Below are 18,840 nucleotides of genomic sequence, written 5' to 3'. Positions count from 1 at the left end.
AATACCTTCGGCGCATATCTGGTCGGCGGTCACATGTCAGCAGCGCAAACTGACATTAATGTCACCTGAAGAAAAACAATGAATGACAAATACGGACCTTTATAACCTCCCTGTAAGGTGACTTTCAGCACAAATGAAAAGAATGGTGATAAAATTTAGTGAGCCGTCAAAAAGTGGTGCGTGCACAGTCCCTGATAAAACAAACATGGTTCAGTAAAAGCAGGAACCTTATAGGATTACACAGACTTTTTTTTTTTTTTTTTTGGCAGAGGAGCTTTTTGATTACCTTTAAAACTGTGCACTTAGAAGAACAACACCGTTTCCTGTGTGATAAACTTCAAAATAAAATTGTTACATTACATTCCTTTAAAATGTTTTATAGCTAATTCTTTAGCTTTTGTTTTTAGTTTTTTCAATTAAAATGTTTGCATTGAGCACAATTGTGTGTCATGATTAGAGCTATGCTAAAAAAAAAAAAAAAAAAAAAAAACAGCACTCTCAATATTCAGTATCTCAAAATTTTTGGCTGTATCTCTAATCCATTGTATTGTATATATTGTTTATCTTCATCATCTTCATTTTCAGATGATGGCATGCCATCGAAATTTTAGTGCAATGTGTTCAGTGCATTGTGCTGATTTGTTTTCATGAACTGGATTTTGAATTAAATTGTTCTTAGCTGTCCATCTGTCACCTGATTTACCATCTAATATGTTGCACATTTTATCAGTGTGCCCTGGTGTTATGCAGTAGGTGCATTTTTTAAGCTCTATACATTTTCAGTCAGTTTTGTACTGCAATGTATTATGATACAAATGGTGTCATATTTCATATATTTAAGTTCAAGTTCAGTTAACTTTATTTGTCCCAGTAAGGTGATTCACTTTTGCAGTCTGAGTATACATAAAACATAAAACAGCAACATCCAGGGCAGCATTCGGTGATATTTCAGATAATATAGCTGTACCAACATATGAAGGAAAAGAGTCAGTGTAGGATTTGTAAAAAAGAGACATCAGGGACCCGTCCACCTGAAATTTGGCTTGGTTTTCGGATGCCGTAAAATCACTGCTGAACTATCTTGCACGACATGCTTGTGTTACACTCAAAGATCAGTTCATTGTCGATCACAGTGCCAAAGTATTTGTAGTTCGCCACACTACTTGGCCCTCTATAGCGGCACTTTGGGATGGAGGTGACTGGCGCCGGAAGTCACTCACCAGCTCTTTTGTCTTTGCCATGAAAAACTCTGTTGCACCAGTTTGTGAAGAAGTCCACAACCGGCCCGTGACCAGCTTCATCACCCTGAAGGAGGCTGACTGTAACAGAGTTATCTGCAAACTTCAGCACACGGCTGTCCTTGATCTGACTACAGTCTTTATAGGGGATATAAACCTGTGGGGAGAGGAGAGCTGTTGTGATCCTGTCGAAGAGGAGGTCTCCACGCCTTCTGTGTCCTATTTGTGAGGAAGTCCAAGATGTTGTATCTTAAAATCTTTGGCAACACACAGCCCTAGTCACGATATCCCAAAAATCACCATATCTGCATGAAATCATTCTACTCAAAGACAATAAATGATCATTTTGAATTATTGCCCATCCCTACTGCTACCTATCATCTTGATGCTCAGCGGTAACACGACTAAAGATTTGTTTTTGCTGCAAAAATGAGGGACTGTTTGCATATCAAAACAGTGTGATCTTAATCAAGTTGTCAGTCATTCAGTCAGTTCACTGAACAGATCATTGGTTCTGAGAAGCCTTATGCAAGGTCAATCTCTTAATCCACAGGCTCCCCTCAGCCAGCGGTATCCACTCGCGCTTTTCCTCCAGACAGATAATGCATCCGGTGGCCTGCATTCTTAACAAGCGCGGTGCATTTGATCCCGCTCGAGCTACACCTACCCAGTTGTCCCCTCACTGCCTCACCCCCCGGCCCCCCTATCAGGCCGGCCCATGATCTGGATGTTTCCGCTGTGACAGCCCTTCTCCCTGACGCGTGGATGGAGCTGTCGTCCTGAGGGTCAAGGGGCACCGGGGTCATGGGTTAACACCACCGGCTGCTCTGCAATAACAAACAAATTGTCCAAAAATCCAAAAAAAAAAAAAACAGGGGGTGAAAGGCTGCACTATCTGGTGTGCCATAAATCCCCTTCCAACCTCAACACACAGCTAATGTCATTTACCTGTTACCACGCTGAAGTCGCAGCCTCGAATGTCTCTCGAATGTCTGACATGTTTTGGTAATTGATGATATTTTTTCAGAAGATAAATCTCAGGAGTTTTCCTCATGCTGCCATCACATCGACCCAGTCTATTCAGTCTGCACGCCAATGGAGTGAAACACGCTCAACTGATGGGGGATGAGGGTTTAACTGGGAGGGTGTGGGGGTGTGGGGGGGGGGGGTCGATCCCCTGACAGATTTACTGTTTACTCGGTGCTGAAAGGTACGTTCTGCCTGTGGGATCGGGGTGTCCGGTTGTGCGCCTTAGGTGTAGTGAACTGCATGTTGTCTCCGCCTGATGATGTGCTGTTCAATGGAGAGGTTAACAGCTTTGACCCCCACCCCGCTCCAGGTCAGGACTGTCATGAACAAAGGCACACAGGTAGGCCGAAACAGACACAAATGCGTACAGAAGGACACACACACACACACACACACACCTACACACAGAGAGAGTCATGAGGCAAGGCATCTAGAAACATAATGCCGAATTAAGAAATGCAAAGTCATCGTGAATATTTTAAAACCAGCTCTTTCTTATAGAAGACATACATCAGCACGTTTGAGGTGGTGTGTGTGTGTGTGTGTGTGTGTGTGTGTAATAGATCCCCATTAGACCCCAATGGAGACCCCAAGGAACATCATCTGAGAGGGCATTTAGTGTGTGACTGTGTGTTAGTGGAGTTCTTCAACTTCTCCAAGTCCTTTTTTTTTTTTTTTCCCCAAACCAAACACACATCAGGCTCTGGCCCCCATTTGATTAAATCCTTCCCATTTCGTCCTAAGCGTTGAATTGTGCAGCTGTCTACACCGTACTCAGGGAGATAGTAGTGTTCAGGAGCCCGAAGCCAAAAATTTAAATTGTCATGCTAATACTTTCTCCAGCCCGGGTAATTTAAGTGATTTATAATGATATTAAACTATTTCTGATTTTTGCAGGGGGATATGAACCCCTTGAACCGCCTCAAGGCTCCAGCTTTGGGAGACTTTGCATAGCAGTCAGTAATCATACAGCAGTATGTGGTGTGACTTTATCTATCTGCCCTTTCCTGCGCAGCCTCTTCTCATATAAACTATAATATATTGATGACTAACTTATAAAGTGTCATATAGTATGTGGGATATAATGTTGACGAAAGCTCTACTGGCAACAGAAAGTGTAGATGGGGACAGTTTCTGAACTTTACTACTGTTGTCATGCTCAGTGGGACTATAAAAACACACTTAATTTATAGCCTGTGTGTATTAAGTCCAAGATAAACAGGCACCTGAGGAATTCAAATAAATCAGCGCACAGAGCAGCAATGGCACACAGCCAAGGGAGTGAATCATTAAAAGTATCTAGCGCCCTCTAGTGTTTAGTCTCTCATGCTAAGTTGCTCTTGAAGGCCCAGGCTTCAGTTTTTTATCACTGTTAAGAGTCTACAGGGATCCACTCAAAGAGACGCATATCTTTTGACTTAAATAAAAGCTAAACAATGACAAAAGCACACATTTTAAGTCACAATTTAGGATTTGTCAGCCAAAGTGTTAAACTGCCTCAGGCTTCAAAAACAACTGCTCAGTATTTCTCATCACATTTTGCTCAGATTTTAGAAAGATTACTCCTTCCTAATCATTTTAAAAGTTCTTCCCTCTCTGGACAATTTCCATCCCTGTTAGAGCAGAATGCTTGAGCTGACCAGCTAACATTCATAATATCATGAAAAGCTGCAATCTTCATCTTTTCAGATTACATGGCATTACATATCATTTAAAGTAAATGATCAGCTTTGACTCTCCATAATAGGTAAAACCTGTGCTCTGTCCAGCATATAAAACCATTAGGAGTTAAAACATCTATTTTATAGAAAATAATGTTAAGCAGCTACAGAGTTTCCTGTTTTGGTGACAGATATCCAGCCTGTGCTGTTGCAGGGCAGTGACATGTAATGAAATAAAAAGTCATCATACCTAAAATAAAGTTTGCAAATAATAACTAAAAATTGAAAAAGGGCAAGACAGAAAGTTAATCAGGATAAATGAGAGTGGAGGTCATATAAAGAATCACAGTTTTCTTCTAAAATTGTAAAATATGAATTCAATCATATTTATCAACACAGCTATAATAAATTTAATAGAGTTGGTTGAGTCAAAATATAGTCCATGTTAACACTCAAATGTTACTACTGTAAAATTTAATCTTAATTAATGTTAATTTACAGAGCTCTTAGGCTGACATAAATATTTTTCATGGTTATATAGGACTATCTAATGCAGAGGGTTGGGAGGGGGAGGGGTTGACCTTTGTTTACAAATTGTTTGCCTTGATGATCATCACTGATTGGAGATCAAAATTTAGACAGGAGGGAGACTTAACCATGTTTTCACTGCTGCAGTGTTCAGTTCAGTCTTTTGCCAGTTTCAGTAAATCATTATTATAAACCATTTCCAACAGACATGAATGTTTATACGCAGAACCCACTTCTCTGCCCCTGTGTATTATGTTGCTGTACTGAGGAGAACAGGGATCTCACTTGACAGGCTATGGGCAGGAGCATTAATTTTGTATATGTGGACCCTATTTGATAACATAAATTGAATTACATTTGCTCATCATATTTATTCAAAACTCTGGATCCATTTGAAGGGCTGAAAAAAAAGCAAGGAAGCCCATAATGTGGACTTTCCCTTCTGATCAACTCGCACGCACTCAGAATCAGTCTAAATTATCTTTGTCATCATTGCAAGCCGAAGATTTGAACCACATCTGTCCTTATTGGACACGCATTTAGAAAGCATAGACATATATTGTCCACTAGAGTGCAATATCACCTCACGTGTGAGCAGAGCATTATCTCAGGCCGTGCACTGCATGCTCTTTGACTCAAGTTCAAACACGCAGTCAAGCCGCTACAGTAGAGTCTCAGAAACAGAATCAGAAATATTTTATTGATCCCTGAGGGGAAATAGAGTCAGTTGCAGTTGCTCAAATTCACAAGAGAAGAATTCAATTATAAGGAATAGAAAGAAAAGCAAAATGTAAAAATATTTGCCTTACAAATAGAGAGATATGAGCTAAAAGCAATATTTTCCCCCATCAGTTTCCAGTTAAATGGTGAATCATCTTAGTGTCTGGGTTTAACTACTGAGCCAACATGAATTACTCCTCATGCACAGTGAACATCCCCACATTCACAGAGGGATGAAAAATATTGATAAAATGGTGCAGCATTCGACCGATATGGCTTCTGAGGGTGAATACCAGTGCCAATATTTCTTAAATGCAAATGCTGGTGGTATTTTGCTGGGATGTTGTTGTTCAGTAATCTTAAATTTGAGTAATTTCATGATGAAATGTATTTATTCAGTGTTCCCCCAAAAAGCATTTAACATTTTGCAGCATTTAGACTATCACGGGACCCAAAGGTCTCCACTGAAACCCAGGCTCATTAAAGACCCAGACTACCAGCTCTTTAATGCACAGTGACCCGCCACTCCTACTCACTGGCAGGCATTTAAATGAAAAAATTATTTAACTAAAAACAGACTGTTTTTTGTGTAGCCGTGGTGAGAGAATCAGTCTAACCCTGCCGCTGTGTATTGTCTCTCTGCGCCCCGCACCGTCTGCTGCTCTGCGGGTCTTTAAGAGGGAGATTACAGTCTGGTCAGTCAGACAGACAGATGTGTCATCAGGTGAACCTGTCTGACTCCAGCGGCTACAGCTGAGCTTACTGTGCCCGTCTGTGCCCTCGTTCTCTCTCCCCATTATTCTCTCGTTCCCTTTCTATCCATCTTCTCTCTCCGGTCTGTCCTCTTTTTTCCCCCCTCACCATTTTTCCTGCTTTTCTCCATCTCGCTCACTCCATTTCCCTCTGTTTGTGTCCTCTTTTCATGTCTTTCACTCACTCCTTTCTGTTAAGTCACTGCCCTGGTTTTCTTGCTTTTCTCATTCCCCCTTATCCTCCCCGCATCCTTTTTCTTTCTTGTTCTCATTTTGATTACTGTTTTTCTGCTCTTGTAAATGCTGTGCATCATTTGTGTTTTGATGTGACTTTTTTTTGTGGCTCTCTCCAAAGAGCTGTGGGTAGACTCTTTGCCAACCTGATGTGCCCTGGTTGTTGCTGTGCATGAACTGACTGAAACCAAAGAGGCTGCAGCGATAAAGTCAAGACGAAAAGGTAGCAGTCAAGAAAACAGCATGGAGCTCAGCAGGGAACCAGGTGGTAACTTAACAAGACAGATAATTAACAGCTCAGTGGCCTTTACAACAGATATATTCAGCAATGTGCAATACACCTAGGTTTAATTTCAGTGAAATCATACTGCTCTGTTCCAAAAAAAAAAAAAAAAAAAAAAAAAAACACACTGGGTGAGTGGAAAAAAGGCAATACAGATCCACTGTGTATGTAGAAGTGAAGTGCTGCTGCTGTGCCTCATTTGCAAAAGCCACAGTGGTGCAAAAAAAAAAAAAAAAAGAAAAGAAAAGAAAAGGAATGCTGGAAAAACAAAGCACAAAACAGCTAGTTTCATTGATTGCACCAGTCTTTTCTCCTACAGCGAGATGCGGGACATGAACATGACAGCATAAATCGCAATTACACTGTGCAACTAGGTCAAACAACAGACAATTACACCAACTGATATCTTACCCAACATTAGAGTAAGAAACAAAAAATGCAAACTATCTTTGCAAAAACAGGGCAAGTTTACAGAAAAGCAAGAACAAAAAAAAAAAATTAAGACAAGTCCCTTCAAGGAAACAGTGGAAACATTATATTTCTCTTGATTCCATACATAGACATAATCCCAAGCCTGTGCATACACATTTAATCAAATGTGAAAAAATGTTATAGAATAGGAAGCTGACTCTATATGATATCAGCAGCCATCAACAGATACTCGCTCCTATTTCTATTTCCTGTGTTGGTGATGTTGTGGCTGGTGGTGGGGAGGGTGATGGTGATGTTTGTCTCTGGAGTGTATGTGTGTGTGTGTGTGTGTGTGTGTGTGTATGGAGTGTGTGGAGGGTGGGTGGGGGGTGGAGTTGTGGTGGGGTTTGGGGTGTCAGTGGACAACAACAGCCTCTTTTCATAGCTGTCAGTATCCGGGTCAGCTGTGCAGGAGACGCCGGGAGTGCTGCAGCTGTCGGAGGGAGAGAGGGGAGAGAAAAAGAGAGAGAAAGAGAGTAGGGTGGTGGGTGGGGGGTGAGGGGGGGGGGGGGGGGTAGTGGGTGCGTCTGGTGAATGAGGAGATCTCCCCTATACAACCCTGCTGGCCAATCAGCCAGCTCACACTGACATAAAACAAAATTGAGGAGTAAACAAAGATGGGTTTATGTCACGAGGGCATGCAAAAACTGCCTCTCTGCATCTTTCTCATGCTGGAGCTGGTCATGTTTCTGCACTGGCGTACGGGCATATGTCCCTCACACAGAATTACTAATGGCACAGTGGGTGGGGGTGGTGGGGGGTTAGGTAGATAAAAGTAAGGTTTCACTCTACCGGGGAGAGTCGGTAATGAATGCAGTGGACAGCTGTGGGTTTGACAGCACGTTTGAAATGCAGCTAAACAAGCTTTTAGACATACTCGACAAGGGCACGGAGTGAATCATGCTCAGTCATGTGACTCGCTTTAATCAACATGCTGTTGGCAAAAAGACCCTTAAGAAGTGCTTTGTTACGGCTGTCTTATTCACTGTTATGGTTGTTTTATTCGCTGTTTTTTTTTTTTTCTTTTTCTTTTTCTTTTTTTTTTTTTTTTTAGCTTTGGGAAAGAATGCCGGTTCATTCTGTTATTCATTTTCAGGATTTCTTAATGCTCTTCTCTCTCTCTTTTCTTCAGTATCTGCTTTTACTTTTTTTTTTTTTGCATTTCTTTTTGTTGCATTTTACCCTGCAAACTACTGGCTCTCTTATGTCCACTCCCTATTTTTATTAGTATTAACATTCAAATATAATTCCTCATCTACAGGGAATTTAACCATCCATAGTCAACCTCTACATGTCAAATTGCCCTTTATAGACTGTTGGAATTGATAACACAGAATTTAAATGAGTTTAATCACCAAATGCCATTTAAAAAAGGCACTTTGCCACTTTTTTACTGACTTCAAGACAACTTAGGTCACACAGCATCAACAGAACCTCAAAAGACAATGCAAGACAAGCTATGAACTGTAGACCGCATGTTACGAGATAATGTCTGAAGAAGAAATCTGAATGACGGCATATTTCAATTTCACTACTTCTGCCCCCACAGGAATAAGTGTTGCAGACAAATCCGGCGCTGCAGAGGAAGAAATGATTTGTTCATTGATATTTCATTGCCTGTGTGTTCCCAGTAGCTGTGATCCTCTTACTCACAGCTCAGGGAGTGTCATGGCCTACAATACAGGATGACCTTATCAGGATGGTTGCATAATCATACCTGACCTGCCACCATGTGAGGGAGGCTTATTCTCTCTAACATAAACAACCTGACACAGACGTGGGTTGAAGCTATTTACTGTCATTTTATCTTGATTTAACATTTTATTGTAATTTAATATTTGTGATTTGATGTTCCTATAATTCAATAAGAGCCCATGGTGTTACCACCCTATAGTTTCCAGGCTTGAGAAGGAATGTGATATAACTTTCAAAGCATAAAGGTTTTATTGTCCCGGGTAGCATATCACTGATAGTATCTATAGTTTATGTTGCCTATAGCATTTATTGTTAAACAAACTAATTGTTTAGTAAACAATGTGGAAATGCTACTTTGTGTAGCGCTGTCAGAATGATTTATGCAAGTGTGCCTAATTCATAAAAATAAAAATCTTACAAATTAGAGAGCCTGTACTATAATGTAAATCCTGTTAGTAGACATATGCTATTATTACTACCACTACTACTAACTACAACTACTATTAATACTCCTACTGTTACTATAATAATTATTACTACTAGAGAAGGAGAAGGACAACTAATAACTACCATTGCTATACTATACTATACTGTACTATACTATTACTACTAACTACGACTATTACTATCATTACTACTGTTGCTACTACTACCACTGCCAATACTGTAGTAGTAGTAGTAGTAGTAGTACTAGTGGTAGTAGTAGTTGTAGCAGTAGTAGTAGTAATAATAATAATAATATTGTTATTGTTATTATTATTATTATTAGTAGTAGTATTATTATTGTTATTATTATTATTATATTGTTGTTGTTGTTATTATTTAATTTTTACCTCTATTTTTTACCTCTTTAATAATAATCATCATCATCATCATCATTATCATTAGTATTGTAACAATTATTTATTATTATCATATAAATAATGTGATTTAAGGGAAAGCATTCATTTGGTCAAGTCAAGTCCTCTGGAGTTTGGCAGAAGGTGTGTGTTGTGTTTGTGTTTGTGCGTCAGGTGGCAGCTGAGCCCCGCTAGGAGGAGTCTGTGAGGGGAGGGGGCGGTGTGTGATGAGCTGCTCTGTGCGCTCACTGGCTGGAGAGCTTAATGTCTTAGAGCCGATACGGACGACCGGGACCGATCACCGGTTAGTAGGCTGCTGAAGCCTGCCACACGGGCTCCCAACTAAACGAGAGCGCTGGATTGGAGAGGCAAAAAAAAAAAAAAAGGGACTTTACGCACGGACCTCTGTGTTTGTGAGAAAAGAGATGGAATGCATTGAAAGGACTCAGATATTGCTGTGAAAGTTTGCATTTCGTCTTGAATCGCCGGCATGGAGACGCAGATGACAGGGGGAGATATCTCAATGTTTTCAACAGTCACTCTCGCCTGGGTTTAGGGTGCAGCGGAGGATGACACCTGCACCCCGCCTGGCGAGACCGACGCGTTATTCCACACTTGGCATCTCTGAGGAAGAGTAGGTCAGCCCGTCTACAAAGAGTGACTTTCTGCTTTTTAAATCTGCAGCCAGCTCATTCGCCATCTCAGCGACTGTCAGCGGCACACTTTGGTTTACAGCCTGCCGCATGAACGGTGCATTTGTTGCGCTTTATTGCATTTCTTCTACCTTTGCACCATCGCAGACTGCGGCAGTCGTCTCGTACCCGCACATCTCCCAGTAAACAGGTGAGCTTCAGAGCATCCCGCATCAGAAGACAATATTAAATGTGCGCATTTAATACTAATTAAGTTTCTTTTGTAACATCACAACTGTAGTAGTTTTCAACTGAAAATACGTATCGGGAATTGAAAGTAGACTTTTTTTTGTACTACATTTTATTACAGACAGAATTGCCTCTAGGTTTTTCTCCATTGCGCACTAAACTAAAGTAGTCTCCTTCTCGGTAAAAGCATCTTGCAGTTGATCAGCATGAGCAAGATATTCATCATTTTAATAGCTGAAACTTTACGAGTCCCACTAGAATAATATCACAAAATGGAAGTGCATTGCATAGATTTCCCTGGGCTGTAGAGTAATAGCTACTAGGAGATGTTATGTTTTGCAGGTTTGTTTTACTGCTCATGTATTAAAACTCCCCTTATTTGTGTTTCTGTTTTACAGGTAATGTCTGTGTTACCACAGTCATTTAAATTGTGTCTACCGTTCATCGTGGAGACCAGTCCAGCTTACCCTGACATGTCTGTACCACTCATCTTTTCAACCGGTTTTTCTGTTGTGATTTTACATCCTCTGGATTTTAAGAAATAAAAGAGGAGAGAGCTGTACCTCAAACATCCTCACCTCTCTCCAACGTCTTTTGCATAATCTCTGTAGCTCTGACTCACCATGGGCACTGTACTATCACTGTCGCCTGGCTCTCGGAAGTCAGGCTACTATGACAACCGGCCAGGCTCCCTCAGCCACTACCCGAGCCTCAGCAGCCGCTCTCTCAACACCCAGAAGGATCGCGGCCTGAAACGGGGGCAGTCGATCTTCCTCCCGGCACTGACATGGAAGAGACTGGTTGCCTCTACGAAGAAGAGAGGCAACTCCAAAAAAGGCCCGGGTGGCCCAGCGGCCCTCGGCGACCCGCTCAACAACAACAACAACATCAACATCTACCAAAAGGATGCTGTGCTGCACCTCAACCGTGAGAATGTGAAGAAGTCTCTGTCATGTGCCAACCTGTCCAGCTATGAGGGTCCAGCAGGACTGGGCCTGGGGCTCGGCTACGGGCTAGGGATTGGCCAGGGGCACGGCTATGGCTACAGCAAGTCCCAACAGCTTTCCTCTGTGAAGAAGGTTCCCCAAAGCACGGTGACCTCATCTCCCAAGCGTGTCATCGTCCAGGCCTCCACCAGCGAGCTCCTCCGTTGCCTGGGGGAGTTCCTGTGCGGCCGCTGCTACCGCCTGAAACACCTTTCCCCGGCCGACCCGGTGCTGTGGCTGCGGGCCGTGGACCGCTCGCTGCTGCTGCAGGGCTGGCAGGACCAGGCCTTCGTCACGCCGGCCAACGTGGTCTTTGTCTACATGCTGTGCCGGGACGTTGTAGACGGGGATTTGGTGGCATCAGAGCATGAGCTGCAGGCCACACTGCTCACCTGCCTCTACCTGTCCTACTCCTACATGGGCAATGAGATCTCCTACCCGCTCAAGCCCTTCCTGGTTGAGGCCGGCAAGGAGGCCTTCTGGGACCGCTGCCTCGCCATCATCGACGCCACCAGCGCCAAGATGCTGCGCATCAATGCAGACCCGCACTTTTTTACGCAGGTGTTCGCTGAACTCAAGAGTGAGGGTGGCTGTGGCCCTCAGGACTACAGCCGGGTGCTGGATCGGTGAGAGGAGGCGTAAACTTTTCCTCCAACACCCCTAGCCGACCGCATGCCTTTTTGTACACACACATACATGCACACACGTCTGTTTTGTCTCGTAGGAACACTTCTTCTCCCCCTTTTCACCGCTTCTGATGTTCTACAGGACAGCATAAGGACCTTAACAACCTGACAACCTATCTTGATAGAGTTGTGTACAGTCTTCAAATCATTCCATCAGATGTTTTGATGTCTCCACCATCCACCGAGAGACTTAAGGAATTCAAAGGTTTTTTCAAAACTATGATTACTGGCATATTTCACCAACACAGGGAGGCTTACAGCATGTTTATTTCCCCAACCTGTTTTTGTTCTGGAATACTCACCTGAGTTTACTTGAATTCGGGAGCCATTTGGTCCACCTGTCCCGTCCGATGTGACTGCCACCCCATACGTCTGGTTAGTCATCCCAGCTGCCCTGCTGCAGCTGCTAGATACATCCCGTCCCCCAGCCGGGTGTCCTAACATCCCCACCCACCTACCTGAATGTGATCAATCAGTGTGCGTGGGCCATCTTTACTCTCAGCTAAAAAGAAGCTGCCATCATCCCCGATGAAATGTCTCGGAGAAATTTTCCATGAAGACAATGGTTATTTACGATCAGCCAAATGGATTTCAAATGACATTTTCATCAATGCCATTGTTCCCGTGGAAGAAAATTTGTATCTTGGCTAGACAATGAGGCACAGACAACAACACATACACCAAGCAAGTATTTTCCTGGACAATGCGAGGAGAATTACTGACATTCAGTGCCGGGTAAGCCTGGTTTGCCAGCAATGAAAAGCAACTCAGACTGATGGGAACAGCTGAGAAATCCATGTTAGGTCCCTCTGGTCCTACTGTGTGCTTTGTAATCAGTACAGCAAAACAAAGGGTTTGTTTTGCAGCGCCTTTTGAGGGTCATCTGGCCTAAGGGGACAGTTGCCAGTTATTATCTTAACAGCTATTCACTCAAACCAGTCTGTGGGGTCCTCTGTGGTTTTCTCTATCTTATCTCATCTAAGGAGACTTACAAGGTGGAAGCGGAACACACCCTGCTTTAACTTTAATGTGTGTTTGAGTGAGAGCATGTGTGCGTGTGTGTTTATGTCGCATGCGAGTGTGTGCATTGTGCTGTGGGCAGCAGTGAGGGTCATCAGCTGTTTTACCCCAGCCTTTGTTTGCTGCCTCTTGTTGACAGGGCACCCACAGCCGGTGTATTAATGAGATTACCAGATTACTGCAGCCCCTCCCCTCCTTCAAACTCTGCCCCCTTCTTGTCCACTCCACAGCCGTGGAGAGCCTCTGTGGCTAATCCAGGCCAGGCTCGGACTGGACTGTGAGCACACATACCCATACATGCTCTTAAATACCTTATCGTATGCACTTTATTTTCTGAGGACAATGTGCTTGTGTGATGGCATGAATACGAGACTGTGTGCTGTCCCGGGTCAGAGGTAGAGATAGTAAGTGTGTCTCGGAGTGAGGGGGGCGGGGCGGTGGGGAAATGAAAGCTGAAGGGGCTTGTTGTTGAACTGCAGTTGTTTTTGAATTTGTCCCAGTTGCTCATTAGTCACCTGCGCATCCTCGTCTGCCATGAAAAGGCTTCTAGGGACAGACAGTTGTTTGTCTCTCTCTCTCTCTTTCTCTCTCTCACTCATGCACACCATATTATTTCTCTGAATGAAAACCTTGCCATTTGTGCACTCAAGCACTCTAATCTCTAATTCCCATGTGTTTTCATGTGTGTTTGTTCATGTCAGAGATAGGTCACAGATGAGCCCATAGTCTGCACTGTTATTCTGCCTCCCTCTTTCATGTTTTTTTTTTTTTCCATTTTGAAATCCAACGTACTTTTCCCCACTCCCTCCCCACTCTGTCTCTCTCTACTGGGGGTGCAATGCATACAAAACATGCATAGAGGTCAGTCCACTGCAGCCCGAGCATAACAAATATGATTTGACAAAGGAGCACGGTGAGCGTGGAATAAATACAAATCAGTCACCAAGGGGTCCAGTCAGCACAGTTGAATCCGCTGTGGCCCCTCGCTGACGACTCGGAGGCAAACAACTGGTCTCCGTTCAGCTACAGCAACCGCGGTGGAATGTGTTTCCTTGTCACATCTGCAGAGAGAAAGAGAGAGAGAAAGAGAGAGAGAGAGAGAAATGCCCGCTGTGTGGAGCGTTTCCACCAAGTCATTCATGTCAGAAAGGGTGACGGGTCAGGCTCCTGACAGGGGGGCTAATGTTCAATTTGTATGAGTCAGCTCACAGCCTGCTGTTAGTCGAGAGCGCCATTTCGGGCCTATGGACATCAATGCTCCAGTTCCACCAAGACGTGTGGCCCACAATACCATGTGGCAAAGCAGGTGGGCCTTAATCTTATTGTGTGGGCATCTGGAGGTTTGGGCATCTGACCTCCCTCCCCCGTGCGACAATCTTTTTTTTTTTTTACACCCTCTGCTTTGCCAGGATACCCACCCACACACACACGTCTTCTGTGTGATGAAGAAACAAGCACATTGGACGTTTTCACACATGCATATACACACCACACATTCACCCGTGGGTAATCCAGCCATAATCCACCAATGCACCAATCAAACAGAGAGAGGTAGCAAGGGATGAAAACACGGGGAAATACGTAAACGTTTCAGAATCCGATGAGATTTGGTGTCACACTTCCCCTGCAGTTTTGGCCCTGTAAGCTCAGCCCTAAAATCCGACCGCCGCAAACTCCTGTAACAACCTGGAGGCCTCTCAAAGCGAAGCGCAGCAGCTCACCCGGGCTTATTAGAGGCAAGCCAGTGGCAACTCTCTGCCTGAAGGATCTTGGATTAGTTTACGCCAGCCAACCAGAGAGGGAAGCGATGGGAGATAGAGCAGGAAGTGGGCACCGCTGTCTCTTTTTTGGCAGCTTTGATTGGCAGCCATGTTGGGCTCGTTCTTGCAGTCAGCGTCGCTTCACTGCAGCTCCGGCCAGGCCTGCTCTCACAAGGACACTTGTGTGTCGACTCCACCCCGCACCCCCCCCCCCCCTCATCCCCCCATCTCACTTTCCCCACACACTCAGCTGTTGTTCCCTGCCTGTTTCATTTGATTTGACACCCTGCAACCCTCCCCCAGCCATTGTGAGGAGAGGAGAGGAGAGAATAGGGTTGTTTGTTGGCATCAGATTTGCAGGCAAAGTGATGGGAGTGTTGTGTTGTGCATGTGTCGGAGTGAATGTGGGTCATAGTTCTGGGCGAGATCTGCTTCCACCATTAGTCTCCTAGGCCTGGACATTTGTTGTGTAATACCGCTAAGTTAAGAGATACTGTATATTAACTCATGGAGTGACGTGAATGACAATGAAGTGTGGAAAATCAGCAAATTCAAATTTCCTGCCAGATGCCAGAAGGATTCCATTTGTTGTACAGTTTGCCCATTGCTTTGTGGAAAACAAGTCTTATGTCATGCTGATTCCCCATCCTCATTTGTGGCAGAGACACGGAGGCCCCATGTATGTTTAAGCGTAATTGCCTATGAGTGCACGTGTCATAAACTGGTCTGTTTCCCCCACCGGGCTAAAAGACAGGTATTCTCTGATTCTGTGTTTGTGTCCAATCAGTCACCGAGCTGGATCATACTACTGTTCCTCCAATCATATCACAGAACGGAGTGGCTTCCGAGCCAATCAACGCGCATCTCAACCTCAGACCCTCCCCACCCATCGGCATGAATCCTGAACTCTGCCTGACTCAATGTACTTATTTGCAGCGGACAGACACATGATGCCTGTGAAAACCCTGTGGAAAATCCATGTGTCTGCTTATGTACAAATTGAGTCAATCCAAATATTGAAACAGCATTGAACATGGCATACAGTAAGACCTAGACAGTCAGACTTCACTCTGTGGACGGGACCTCATCTGGGACTTAAACAACTCTGCCATACAGAATATTTCAGATGGGCCAGGTGTTAGTTTGGCTGTGACGGGACACTTTTGGGTTTGGGCGAACAACGTGATGAAGGATTACATCACCACAACTCTGTGAGTTGTGCTAAGTTATTTTCAGTATGTTGCTGCTGCTGTAGGTTAATGTTTTGAAAGCGCACCTCGGACGACTTTAGTTTGGGGTTCGGACATGAGGAAAGTAGATATTGTTTGATGTAAATATGTTGATGTGTAACAAAAGGAGCCACCAAGAAAGAAAGAAACAACAAAAAGAATATGTCTTGCTGTGTAGTAGCATGCATGCCAGCCAGTTAGACTAGAAACCTTTTTTTTTTTTTTTTTTTTTTTTTTTTACCTCTGCTTTTGTTTGATTTGCTTTTTATATGTAATGTTTTCAATGAAAGATTACTTCCTTTGGTAACTTAAACCAGGATCTCACTGGATTGTTCCTTTTATGGGAAATCTGATGTCAACAGTATTGTCGAAGTCTCTGACGACTGCAAATGTAGCTATCACATCGTCACTGTGGTGGTTTGTTCATTTTTTTTTTAGAAACTACGGAGACAAAAAGAGTCTACTTTCATTTTCTCAGTCTTGAAATAGCAAAGCATGTGAACTCCAGCCGTGAGAGAATTATATCATTAAGACAACCCCCCCACTCACCCCCAGCAAACCTCTCTTACAGCTGTCTTATACCTGACTTTGTCACCTTGCCATGTTAGATATAGTCAGAGTGACGGCTGGAGGTTTTGTCACCAGGTTTTGGAACTGAATGCTAATCAGTTTTTACAGGAATGTATAATCTGACGTCTTGTAACACAACAAATAAAAGGGCAGTTCAATCTCACGGCCCACTCAAGAGTCAGAGAGGCGTTTTGTTGTGGCTGTAAGTGTAGAAATGATCAAATTAGCGGCGATCAATAGCCTTCCTCATCAATGCACCAGATGGTGACACAAAGGGGGCCATTGTGCGTGTCGTGTTTGTCCCAGGCGGCTCCAGCCCAGCCTGCATCCTCAGTGATTGTAGCTTCGCCTCCAAAGCAAAAACAGCTTCAGCTTTCCTCACGATGCTTGATATTTTACAGCTTCATTCTCCTCACAGCGGAAGTCGTCTCGCAACTTCCGTGCTGTCTTGTGTCAACACTGGTCACAGTGTTTAAAACAGAGATTAATCCACACTGCCTGTGACCCGTCCTTTTACTCCTGCCTGCTCCCATCTCGCCCCCCTCTCCCAGCCATCCCGAGTTTCCATGGTTACCTCCCTCAGCCGTCAATGTAACTGTCAGAACAAAATGAAGCGGCGTACCACCTTGACTGACTTTTGTAAAGCCACCTCAGATGTGTATGTAGCTCTAAAAAGTATAATACTGTTGTTGGGGAAAACTTGAAGATAAACAAATGTGACTGTTTTCATTTTTTCATGTTTTTTTTTCTCCTTTTTCATGATGATGATGATGATGATGTTGACTATGTTGATTATTTAATAAAGTATTGAGCTGAAATCCAAAATCTGCAGTGTGAATGCTGTTTGGGAGATGGCATTGGGTCATCTTTATATTATATATACTCTCTTTGTCTTTCATACAGAGACATAAACCCATGCAGGGCTGGGCGATATATTGATTTTACATCAATATTGTGATATGAGATTGTGTTGGATTTTGGATATTGTATTATCGTGATACAACATTGTCCTTTCCTGGTTTTAAAGGCAGCATTGCAGTAAATCAATACAATTTTATGAACTTAATAGACTATTGTAGCAGTTATAATATATGGCTGTACCCGCTTGTTCATCTAATACACATTACTATTGATCTCTAGTGTGTAAACATCTCATGAAAGCACCAACAGTGATTCCTACAGTCAGTCAAAGACATCATTTTATTTGATGTTGTCCATATGACCCAGCCCTACACACACATATATATACACACACACACATAAACATGCAGTTATCATACCCTCACCAGTCTTCCACACTTTAACATCCGCAAGCCTCACACTTCCTAAAACTGCCTTTGCTTCCTCCCCCCCGGTGCACACAAGATACTCTCTGCCCACAAACCGGCTAACTTAAGGCGAGCAGTAAATCCATGCAGGACATAAAATAGCTTAATGCACAGTCACACAATAGCCTGGCAGCGCAGATGGCCTTTTGGCTTTCTGTCAGGGGGGCTGCGCTCCATCTGAGCATGTCTCTGCAGTAAATCACCACCCACTGCTCTGAGCCCCAGCAGCCTGCATGACCACAGGTGGGACTGCTGTGATGCTGCCTCTGTTCGCTCACAGCAAGAGCCTCTTCCCAACCTGATATGGAAAACATGGACACAGTAATGGTACATGTACTGTATGATGACTGCAGAGTCCACGTGCTTTGTTTCATGAGTGTGTGTCTAATATGAGAGGCGGGGAGAGGAGAGCACAGCAGGTCTTGTGTGCAGATTTAGCACCAATGCAGTGGTCAGTGGAGCGGCTGCCTTAGGCCGCCTTGCTCTGTCACTGTGTATTACCACTGATCTGCACTGTCCCATGCTGATACACTGCAAAAAAAATCTACATCTCCATCTAAACAAGTCTCTTTTTCAGAATTAACATCTTGCCTCTCTTTAAACAAGAGAAAAATCTGCCACCCGGATCAGATAATCCCACTTATTTCCAATGTTAATCAGATTATTTCCAGAATTTTCTTAAGTGGAGCATTATCTTGATAGTTCATAATTCTGCCTTGCTTCATTATATTTATACTTGTTTCCAGAAAAATCCCTGAAACAAGTCAAACTGCACTGGAAACAAATGGGAGCATCTTATCTCACAGCAGCTATTATTTATTTATTTTTTTTCATTTGTTTTAATTAACAACAAAAAAAGATTTTAGCACTGACTATGATGCTACATTACTTGTTAAGATGGAGATTTTTTTTTGCAGTGTTGAGACAAAC

The 18,840-nt window shown here is 43.4% G+C and overlaps 1 protein-coding gene across 1 annotated transcript; it reads left to right on the top strand.

Moving 5' to 3' along the window:
- The first annotated feature begins 9,732 nt into the window (after positions 1 to 9,732).
- Positions 9,733 to 17,400, top strand: LOC115367237 (cyclin-dependent kinase 5 activator 1). Its single transcript, XM_030062904.1, has 2 exons — positions 9,733 to 10,293; positions 10,730 to 17,400. The coding sequence occupies exon 2, from the start codon at positions 10,955 to 10,957 to the stop codon at positions 11,945 to 11,947; it is 993 nt and encodes a 330-aa protein (XP_029918764.1). The 5' UTR covers positions 9,733 to 10,293; positions 10,730 to 10,954; the 3' UTR covers positions 11,948 to 17,400.
- Positions 17,401 to 18,840: the final 1,440 nt, after the last annotated feature.

Source organism: Myripristis murdjan, chromosome 11 (assembly GCF_902150065.1).
Source record: "Myripristis murdjan chromosome 11, fMyrMur1.1, whole genome shotgun sequence".
Lineage (NCBI taxonomy): Eukaryota > Metazoa > Chordata > Actinopteri > Holocentriformes > Holocentridae > Myripristis > Myripristis murdjan.
This window is presented reverse-complemented; position numbering and strand designations above follow the sequence as displayed.

Coding starts and splice junctions, on each gene's coding strand:
- LOC115367237 (XM_030062904.1), top strand. CDS start 10,955: ATGGGCACTGTACTATCACTGTCGCCTGGCTCTCGGAAGTCAGGCTAC.